Source organism: Nicotiana attenuata, unplaced genomic scaffold (assembly GCF_001879085.1).
Source record: "Nicotiana attenuata strain UT unplaced genomic scaffold, NIATTr2, whole genome shotgun sequence".
NCBI classification, from domain to species: domain Eukaryota; kingdom Viridiplantae; phylum Streptophyta; class Magnoliopsida; order Solanales; family Solanaceae; genus Nicotiana; species Nicotiana attenuata.
In genome coordinates, this window is record NW_017670434.1 from 679,013 (window position 1) to 691,012 (window position 12,000).

Sequence of the window (12,000 nt, forward strand, 5' to 3'; positions counted from 1 at the left end):
GTTCCAATATTCAAAACTTAACCTAATTTTGTGAAATTAGTCTATTTATACAATGCTAGAAATTTCGGACAAAATTACCCTTTCGGAGGTTCTGCGGCCGCACAATTCCATGTGCGGTCCGCACTTTTCTTCAGTCTTGACAAGAGTTGGATCTGCAGGAGCACAATTCTGGAATGCGGCCGCATCTTTTATGTTCTGCTATCCGCATAAATTCTGAGCAGCCGCACAGGGCCCTTCTACGGATCGCACAGTTCTAAGTGCGGCCGTGTGGCTGACTTCTGCGGCCGCACAATAATTGTGCAGTCCGCACTTCCTTTGAACTCCATATGCACACTCTTTGAACTTCTACAATTGGTTAGCTTCTGCGGCCGCACAATAATTGTACGGTCTACACATTGCACTAGTCCTCTGACAGACTTCCCTTCACATTCTGCCGCCGCAGATGGAAATTTGCGGTCAGCACTTTAAGCCTTTGTGCCTGATTTTTGTCCTTGACTTCAGATCACTCCTTTTTGAGTTGAATTTTATCTTTGTGGCTCATTTCCCAATACTCCTACAATTAAGCATATTTTATCAGTTTTCGGGAATACAATTAAATACTTTTGGACTAAAACAAAAGCTAAAAGGTGCTAATAAGTAGTCAAAGTTCCCACTTATTAGCCACTGCTTGAAATCAATCCTGGAAATTTTTTTGGGCTTTTCTGCCGGTGTCGGTGCCAATGTCGGTGTTGTTCGGCTTGTCGATGCATTGCAGTTACCATAGGAACAGGCTGGTTTCCGTTCTCAGTCGTTATTTCTGTAAAAAATGACACAAACAAATATTTAATATATGGCGAAGTTTTTATATCTTCAAACCGAATAAAACTGGAGTAGACAATTACGTAGATTTTAATCTCCAATGGAGTAGAAAATCGCTACGATTTTAGTCTCCAAATAACATATAGTAATCCAAAATAGAATATACGTTTAAAGTACACAAATGGAGTAGAAACCAACAAAGGCTTTAATCCCCAAAACGGGAGTAGAAAAACACACAGGTTTTAGTCTCCAGAAGGTATGTATAACACAAATACAGAATATAAAACTATGTTCCTTAAGCTTGTTAGTATACTGTATTTGTAAAATAATTCTGGAGAAGGAAAAATAACATTTAAATAGAAATGTAGAAGAAACACAATTTCATCCGAGCCCACTGAATTCATAGTATTTTCTTAAGGAACTTAATCCCCTTCTAGTACCCGAGCTTGTGGATTATTTCCTCCCATGATAGAACGGATTACACACTGGTGTAGCGGTACTTCAAACCCCAGTGATTTAGCGCACACAATGATCGATAGCAAATCATACTTACTGTTGCTTTCTTTGTAGTTAAAAGAATGTAGAAGAAGGAGATTTTAGAATTTTTGTAAGGAAAATCTGAGGGAATGGTCTGCTATTTATAGCCAACATGTTGAGTTTAAATGAAGAGATGCAACTCTTCAGAATGTCTGTTATGACTGTTCACGTTTACATTAATCTTAATGGTAACAAATAAATTTGTTCTAAAAAATTAATCAATCAATTAACCAAATCCGAAGCCGAAGCCTAGCCGAGAGAGCGAGCAACGACGACGGCACGAGACTTGCCTTCTTCTTAACTCTTTAAGAGCTAGAAGAAGAGCAATTGTATATATACCCTCCAAAAGTGTTTTCATCCTCCAATATGGGACAATGTCCCTTTATCAAGGAGGGAAAATCAAAATTTTATTTTTCCCTCCATTTCCCATTCACCCTCTTTTGAGCTAAACTAAGCTTAAAACCCAACAACTTATATATAACAACAACAACATACCTAGTAAAATCCTACTAGTGGGGTCTGGGGAGAGTAGAGTGTACGCAGACCTTACCCCTACCCCGAAAAAAGGGTAGAGCGGCTGTTTCCAAGAGACTCTCGGCTCAACAAGAGAGACAATAATATCAGAAAAGAACCAAAAGAAAAGGCATGTTTCAACAAAAGATGCCAGAAAGAAAATAACAACAGCGAATAAGGGAAAGGATAATAACACAAAACTATGAAACCAACCATGTGAACACAACATAGACCGCTACCAAACCTAAACAAAACTCTATCAGTCTACCCGGTACAAAGAGGGAAGAACTCTCGACTACTCCCTAGCCCACCACCCTAATGCTCGACCTCCACATGTTCCTATCAAGAGACATGTCCTCCAAAATCTGAAGCCGCGCCATGTCCTGCCTAATCACCTCGCCCCAATACTTCTTTGACCGCCCTCTGCCTCTTCTCGTACCAGCCAAAGTCAACCGCCCACACCTCCTAACCGGTGCATCTAGGCTTCTCCTCCGCACGTGTCCGAACCATCTAAGCCGCGCTTCCCGCATCTTGTCATCCACGGGAGCCACGCCCACCCTCTCCCGAATATCTTCATTCCTAATATTATCCAGCCTAGTGTGCCCACACATCCATCTCAACATCCTCATTTATGCTACTTTCATCTTCTGGATATGTGAATTCTTGACTGGACAACACTCAACTCCATACAACATGACCGGTCTAACCACCGCTCTATAGAATTTACCTTTGAGTTTCGGTGGCACATTCTTGTCACACAGGGCTCCGGACAACATCCCCGTTGATCTTCCCATCTCCCTAGATAATTGACCCTAAGTACTTAAAACGTTCTCTTTTGAGGATGACCTGTGAGTCAAGCCTGACTTCCACATCCGCTTCCCCCGTCACAACGCTAAACTTATATTCCATATATTCCGTCTTAGTCCTACTTAACTTGAAACCTTTAGACTCCACGGCCTGCCTCCATACCTCCAGTCTCCCATTAACGCCGCCTCGCGTCTCATCAATTAAACATATCCCTCATTGAACTTATCCCAGCCATTGCAAGTAGTTTTGACCATGACTGAACCAAGATGGTAATAGTGAATAGATGAAACATAACGGCTTCCTTGTCTTCCGGTATTTATTGAACGAAACCGCTCGAGTTCGATTCTACGTCAATCATAGATTCCCTATTAATTTTATAAGAATTAAAAATGATTTCCATAACACCATTTTTGAAATTCACAATATTCTTTGTTCTTTGGGTATCGATGGTTCGGTTCGGTCGGTTATTTTATAAAATTGGTACCATATAGTTACACCCCATATTTTCGTATGCGAGAGTACATCGTAGTCAATTGATATAAGCTCAAAAATGAGATCATATTTAAAAATACATAAAGCAAGTTAATTATGTTATCGTGGAGGTTACAAATATTTAAGATCATGAATAACAAGTACAAAGAGGGCTGGAAGGCGTAGAAGCTAAACGAATTGAAGAAAATAAGCTTCGTCGAAAGTCGACAAGTTGGGAATATTATGACATGTACTTTTGGGGTGAGACTAGGGTACTTAACTTTATAAGGAGGTTATGTGTTGAGTTTTTTAGTCGTATGATAGCCGCGTGCTATGTTTTAAAGTCAAGCGAGTTGTGGAACAAAAGTTGGCAAAGGTAATCACAAGTTACATTCATAAATGCTCTGAAAATTAGGTGAATGTAGAAGAGCTTTTCTCTCAATATAATAAGAATTACGTGTGATCCACCTATCAAATTGAATATGTACGGGTCTAGTTTCTAATGAATTAAACTGTTCGTCGATACAACATTGTAGTACAGAGATATTCACATTTTCTCAAGGCTACACAGACTGGTAGGTGACAAGTAGGTGTGTCACCTACTTGTTTAAATGAGAAGGGATCAAATAAATCCCCCAAAAGAGGCGGCCAAGGGGCCTTTTAAGGGCTGAATGAAATCATTTCTTTCACTTGTTTCTCAAACTAAGAACTTCAGATTGAAACTCTGCAACTCCTCCCCAAAAATCTCACACAAACCCTAGGTGATTTCGGGTGATACGAAGTGATTCTAGTGCCAAAAAACCCGGACGACTTGCTAATTTCCCTTTCTCCTACTTGTAGCTGCGTTGAGGGACTGGTTTTAGATGAAGAGGGACTAGGTTTCGTGGGTTCTACTTATTCCAAGGTAAGTTTGTACTTCTCTTTCCCTTATTTAAGCTTTTACGAGTCGTAGCTCGATCGTAAAGACTAGCACTTGCGAGTTTCGAAAGAGTATTATGCAGTTTCTTGTGGCGTCACTATTGGTTGGTTGAGAACTTAATTTTAAGTTGAATTCATGTCTGTTTTATACTAGAAGAGGCTTAATTATGTACTATTAGTTGTGTTTCTCAATTTGAAAAAAAAGATAAGTCGGAGACGTATTTTAGTAATTTGAAAAATAAGTTTTGAGTTGCTTTACTTGTAGGACTCTTATGATTTTTTTTAAACTATTATTCTGGCTGAAAATTAGTAGAGATAACTTAATACATGGCGGTTAATGTTGATGATAAATTTTTAGAAGGAAAAAGGGGTTTAAAACTATAGTTGTTTAGTCACAAACTGAGCTTGCCGCTCGTCGGTATTGTTAAACTGTTTTGAAAGGCTTATTATAAGTACTGCTGATGTTGTTTGGGCTATTGTTGGATGTTGTAACTTTTGTGAATTTATATAAACAGGGGAAGTGTTGTTCGTTTTATCGTAGAATAAAGTGTGTCGTTCAAATGCGATAGTTATGGCATTCATATTGTGACGATAGTATTGTTTATTGCTTGTAGACAAAGGAGTTGCAGGTTAAGTTAGCTTGAGGATTGGACTGGATATTATAAGGTATATAAGGTCTTCTTTTCTTTTATTTGTCATGATTTCGTAAGTTACGTTGCCCTTATAAGGAATTCGTGGGGGCGAGTCTTTGTATATGTATTATTTCGACGATTAAGGTCCATTCACGAGTCTACAAATAGCCATACGAATGTTAAAATGGATTGTGTTAGTTGATGTATCATGTATTCTTAAGGAGTAAATAGAGCCTACCAAAAGGTCCTTGTCTTCTATATGTAACAAGACGTCTAGATGTGAATTAAAAATTATGCACGAATGGTCTAACAAATCAAAAACAATATAGAGTCCGTATATTGAGGGATAGTTGTACACGAATAGTTCAAAAAGGTAGCATAATGTATAGTTTACTGAATGATAAGAATGACTTGACCTAAGGAATGCCATGATTTGCAATACTTACACGTTTGTGTTTACAAAACTGATAAAGATCCGCGAAGATAGTTATGCTGCTCACAAGTTAAGAAAGATTGATTATATAAGAGGGTGATTTTAAGAGACGATATACGCTATTTATGGCGTTGCAAACTACAGAATATGAGTAGTTTAGCAATAAGAATGTAGTTGATAGAAAGTAACTCCCGTAGTTCTTGTTACATATTGATGAATGGATATGTATATGTATAGTGAGTATCCTCATAAGCTAAGCATATTACTTAGCTATAAGTAGACAGAATCATGTAATCCCCATAAACGAGTTGTGATGTGAAATAAGGATAAAAATGCGATTCTAAAATAGTTCCAACGTTCTTTACGCCTAATAATATAGAATACGAAGGATAACGTAACAAGCAGCTAAGGAATAAGGATTTGTTACTATAATAAGTTACTCACAAACTTATATGGTTATGAATACGAGTTTATCTATTGATGATTGAATGATGTCTGCATGAGTGATATTTAGTAAGTATGTATAAGACATGATCCCTACGGACGGTCTATGAACGCGTAGGTGCACAGTGAAGCCCTACGGACGGTCTATGAACGTGTATGTGCATAATGAAATTTGGTTATGGACGGTCTTAGTTGCATCATGCATGCATAGCTAGACCTCGATATTGTGAGCCGTACAGATGGTCTACTATATTACGCGTACGAGCCATTGTTATTCATGTTTATGAGTGAGCCTTACGGGCGGTCTCTTATGAAACGCGTAAATGACACTTTTATGTTTCAGTGTAGCCCTAAAGATGTTTGATCTGTCTAAGATAGCATATGGAACAAGTTCAAGTATATCATCACGTGAATTAGATGTATATATGACAATCGCAACAATAGATGTTCTCGGCCAACGGAGCCTTCCCTTTTCAGTCCACATCCTTTGTAAGGTAAGCTGGATAATTCAATACTTAGATATGTTACGAGTCAGAATAAGGTAAGTATGATTCCCGGATTTCATTGACCCTCTAGATTACTTTTAGTATATCATATATACATGTCAGTTCACTTTCAGTTCAGTTATTCTTATATTATCTGCCTTACATACTTATTACATTTCTTTGTACTAATGTCCTATCGTTGGGGCATTGTATTCATGCTTGTAGGTTCAAGTATCTAGTTTGACGGGCTCTTATCATAGAAGGAGTTGATATTCAGCTGAGGATTGACAAAGCTCCATTTCATCCAGAGTACAGCCGAGTCTAGAGGTTATTAGATTGTCCAATGTATATAGACACACTTATGGGTAGGTCAGTGTCCTGTCCTGACCATATTTTGATGTCAGGTACTCTTAGAGGCTTCGTAGACTCAGGTTCAGTGTGTACAACATGGCAGAGGCCTTGACGGCCCGTGTGTATCCACGTTCCGAGTACGATAGCTCGTTGATACACCATTTTCCCACTTACAATTATACATTACGAGTTGTGGCCATGTTGGCCCATGATAGTGAAAGAATGAGTTTAGCCAAGTCGGCCTATGTATGTTCTAGTTTTTGTTAAACAATCATGTAGAGTGGTTCTCTCGAGGCAGTACGGTACCGAGTGCCAGCCATGCCTCGCCTATGTTGGGGTGTGACACATATCAATTTTTTGATTATTTTATTTTGTATAATCAAAATAAGACTTGGTCCCAATCATTTTAATTTTTTTCAGTATCGGTACGGTTCAGATAATTTTTATTTTTTTAATGCCATGTAAGAGTAGCTGCTAAAAGTAATTAAGAACCTAATAATTATATAGGTACTTGCATAGGAATTTGACAAAACTCTCTAGATTTTTTCTCTTTGAAATGTGATGAATGAAGGGGGCATGAAAGACGTCCAAAATAGAGATTCATAACACTATTCTACATCAATGTAAAAGAAATTAAGTAAAAACAAAAGGAATATAAATCACGCGAATTGGAAGATATAACCAAAGCTGGACTTAAGAATAGAGTCGATTAAAAGATTAAGTATCCAACAAGAATAAATTTAAACTATACGAGAGAGAAGATATTTAATACCTTGTGGCTTTCCACTCAAGATCATTGGAATGCTTTGTGGCGTACTACTTATGTATGTTGTACTGAACTAATGTAGTTTCAATAGGCGTAACATAATAAGTTTGGAGTTGGGACTTTCAACTTTAATTACTTGTTATTTTATAACAGTTTCCATAATCATAACGCCCAAGGAAAAAATTTGTGCTTAGTTATTTTTATTTTTTTAAATAAAAATTTATTCAGAATGGTTTGGTATGTTTTTGATTTATATTTTTATAAAATATAAAACATACCTTAATTATTTTATATAATTATAAATTTATATAAAAACTTATGACTTTAATAAAAAAATTACTTAATAATCGGTTCAGCATAATTGAGTTTGATCAGTTTTATCGGATTTTAAAAATCTATTGTTCCCCGTTACTATGTACAAAATCTTTTTGTGGTGAGCTCTCTAGATATTTCCGCTTTGATTCCACACATTCCCAAGGAAACCCTTTATTCTGGATTGAGCTTGTGCTGGCCAAATTGTGACCTTTTGCACTTTTTCATTTTTTAAAATTCGGTCCCATAAGAATCCATGAGAAGATATTTTACAAATTAAACTTATCCCAATTCTCCTTCTAAGAGCGTGGCCAAAAATCCTGCACTCTTTTCTCACTCCTGTCTTGTTCGCCCAGTTTGTCTTATTCACACATCGTGACTCATCTCTGTTTTGACTCCAAATAATATCTAAGGTCTGCACTTTTCCCTGAACTCTATATAAAGGACAAAAACTTGTAGAAAAATATCTAACACTTTTACATCTACACTTTTTCATATCATAATCTTCATTAGTTCTTGAAATTTAAGCATGGCAGACACCTCTAATAACCTCAACCGCCACCATCAAACCTTGGCCAAATCCCACTCCAGCCGTAAGACAAATAGTCATCGCGTCCGTAGTAGGGCCGATAGCTTTGCCATGGAAACCTTCACCGAAGAGCGCGGTTACGATGACTTCAGTATGGAGGAAGGTGACTCCGAGATGTGCAGCTCATTTTCCAACAATTATAGAGAGGTGCAGTCGGTGTTGGATCGAAACAGATTGTTGATTCAACAAGTTAACGAGAATCATCAGTCGAGAACGCACGATAGTATGGTGCAGAACGTGGGCCTAATTCAGGAGCTCAACGGCAACATATCAAAGGTTGCTTCTCTCTATTCTGATTTCAATACTGATTTCACAACCATGGTTTACCAGCGGAAGAACGGCGTTTGAGAAAAGACCAATAACAAGCATAGCCACTACAGAGGCTTTTTTAAGTTTCTATTTTTAATCTATTTGCAATGGCATATTAACTTTCTTCTCTCCAGCAAATTGGATTAAAAATTCTGGGTTGAAATATTGGAATACGCCCGAACCGTGTGTCGGTCTAGCTAAGAATTGTTTTATAACCTCCTCATTCTTTTCATAGAATATATCCACCAAACTGTATAAAGACCGGGTCCTATATAGATTTTCACAGATAACGCTAATGCAACCGTAAGTAAATGTAACATGCAACTTTTACGTGGTAAAATCCCTGCTTAAGGAGATTAAAAAATCACGACCTAGACTAGTAGGATTTTAACTTCACTATGAGTAACTTTAGATTATAACCTATGCAATCCAGGAATTAAACTCTTAATTCCTCAATAACTTGTAATACACCTATTACAAGCCATTTTACAATACATTTATTACAAAGACTTCAATTCATGACTAACTCTAATCACGAAACAAATACTAAAGGTTTATGGTTTACAAAGGATTCCTAATTAAAGCTTCTAAATAAGCAAAGTAGGGATGACAATGAAGAACAATTACAAAGTTACAACTCAACTAAGGACATACAAGAGACTCGTTATAGGAATTGGTATGTAGTAGTGTTGTACTTTGTTCTTGATGTACTTGAGAATTGAATGCTTGATTGTCAGATGCTTAGAATGCTTGAATGAATTCTTAAGTGTTCAAGTGATGTTTAATTTGTTGTGCTGTTTATTGTTAATACAACTTGGATGACATCACTTGAATGATGTAGTCACTTGGTTGGTATAAGGTCCTTCCCAATGAGAAGTGACTGTTGCACTGTACTGAACTGTTTGCGTGTTCAGTACAGGCAATCACTTTCCAACTGTAGAGAGTTGATTTCGTACTGTTGTCAGGAGAACCCATCAGGTCCCTGTGTTGATTCTTTATCTTCTGAAGTTATAGCAACTCAAATAAGCTTGAATCCGTTGATTGAGTTGTGTACCAAGTGTATCAGGTTCCTTATCTGATATTTTGACAGTAAGTTTGTTAGATCATCGAAACATGAAGCTAAGGTACTATAAACCCATCAGCTCTATCATCAAGAAAACTTTCTTATGAGATCAAACATTGACAAATATATATATTACTCCATCTGTTCCAGTTTATGTGAACCTATTTCCTTTTTGGTCCGTTCCGAAAAGAATGAACCCTTTCTAAATTTGGTAATAATTTAGTTTAAAGTTACAATTTTATCTTTAATGACAAGGTTTTATAACCACACAAATACTATGGGCCCCTTTTTGACTTGTTTAGGACCACAATTCCAAAAGTCTTTATTTTTTCTTAAACTTCGTACACAGTCAAACAGGTTCACATAAATTAGAACGGAGAGAATACTTATTTTATACTTTATTTCGGGTGACATGCTTTACTGAACGTAAAGTTTTAAAATACTAATCACATGTTTCACATACGTATAGTGCCAAAATTACTTTATTACTATTGTCTCTGTTTTAATTGAAGTGAATATACTTCTTGTCCAGTCCGTTTAAAAAAATAATCCCTTTTTAAATTTTAAATACTTTAACTTAAATTTTTTATGTTATTTTTAATGAGAAGTTTTTATAGTTCCCGTAAATTGGCATGTTTAAGCGAGTTTTAATTTTTTTGTTTTACTTTTAATTTCGTGTTCAATTAAAAAGATTCACGTAAATTAAAACGGAGGAGCAACAATTGAGTGAGAAATATCAAGAATTCCACATGTACTTCATATTACCTTTTTTAAATTCACATTCCTTATCAACTAAATGGAAGTGACTGAGAATAGACGAGACTGGTTAATTGTTATGGACTAATATTTCGAACTAAAATGGATTTCAAACCCACCGCTGGTACGTTTCTCATTACGACGAAGTTGTCTTATCGAAGAGATGGATGGTCGGAGGATTGTCTCTATGAGGCTGAGAAAGAGGGCGAAGAGGATGGTGGTGTAGGCAATTAAAATTTTGTGGAATTTAAATTCATAAGAAATTTGGATTTAATCTCAAATTAAATATATTTTGAATTCAAATAAATATTATGGGCTAATATAATTGAATTAATTAATTAAATCCAATGAATAGTGACTGGACTAGTCCATTTAGTTGTGCTACAAATGATGAACTCACTTCATTAGGCCCAATATGTCATCTTCCTAGCGGCGCAGCTTGGTGCCACATGTCAAATGACATGGCACGCCAAGTCAAATGGAAGAGCAAATAGGATCGTGCCACATGTCAAAATGACAAGGCATGCCAAGACAAATTAAAAGGCCAATGAAATCGCGCCAAATGTGCAAGTAACATTTTCACGCCAATCAAATGTGGCCTTGTCATTCTGCAATCTGATCGGTCGGAAGGAGTTTGTTCTCATCACAACTCTTCCCTCCCACAACTATAAATAGGGATCTTTATAACTCAGAAAAGACACAAGAAGTTATAACAAGAATCAAGAGAGAGCTCGTGGATCAAACACTACATATTTCTCTAAAAACTACAAGCATTCAAGTGTTCTAAGGATTAAAAGAACAAGACGAAGATTAAAGAACAAGCTGCAAGCCCTTGGATTAAAAATACGTCAAGATCAAGATCAGACGTCAAGCATTCAGATTAAAATAAAATAAAATCCAAGATTAAGCTCGAAGGCTATTTTATTTACTAGTGGAAAGAAGAATAAGAGGATTTATAGAGATTGTAACACTCATATTGTTTGAAATAAAATACTACAGTTGTTGCAGTACTTTTTCGATCTCTAATATTTTCTTGACGCAAATTTATTGTTTATAAATTCTGGAACGCTCAGTGGGACAATCTCTACCTCTCACCTCAACTTTTTAATCACCAAAGCACAAAAATATCGAAATGGCTTCAAAGAAAATCAACTCCAGATTAACTTCAACCAAGGTTGCTAATTCCGAGTTTTATACTGATGCGGAAAGCATCCTCGATATTACCTTTGGAAGCTTTGGGAAAGTTACAAGGAGCAAAGCAAACTCTTTAGGACGACAAACACTCCAAGTGTCGTCCCCATCAACCCTTATTTTTGAATATTCATCCTCAAAAGGAGCAAGATCCTCTACAAGTTCGACCCAAAAAGAGAACGATGTTGCCGAAAGGATCAAAGAGGTTCTTGCTCAACTTAGTTTATCTAGGTCCAAGAAACCTTTCAAGCAAGCCGATAATGATGATTGAGCGTTGGATCTCCCCTAGCCTTCATTAATGCGACTTCTAAGCTCTATCCCAACAATGATCCATATTATTATTCATCCTCTACGGCAATCATGCAAGAAATGGATATTGAAGCTTCTACTGTAGAAGAATAACTTGCAAATTTGACGAAAGCAATTGAAAGCTTATCAAAGCGCGTGCAAGATCAATATGCTAAACTTTTCAAGTTAACAAATACATTGGATAGCATAGTAGAGGGAGAATCCACACAAACACCTTTAAATCTTCAAAGTTCACAAGAGAAAAAAGACTCCTCCGAAAAGCAAGCAACAACAACCAAGGAGATCCAAATCTCTGTTGAAGGTCTGATTCCCGTTG

General features: G+C 36.7%; 1 protein-coding gene across 1 annotated transcript; it reads left to right on the plus strand.

The window, feature by feature from the left end:
• The first annotated feature begins 7,921 nt into the window (after positions 1-7,921).
• Positions 7,922-8,732, plus strand: LOC109239343 (protein EARLY FLOWERING 4-like). Its single transcript, XM_019405892.1, has one exon. It carries the CDS (start codon positions 7,997-7,999, stop codon positions 8,402-8,404), a length of 408 nt encoding a protein of 135 aa, XP_019261437.1. The 5' UTR covers positions 7,922-7,996; the 3' UTR covers positions 8,405-8,732.
• Positions 8,733-12,000: the final 3,268 nt, after the last annotated feature.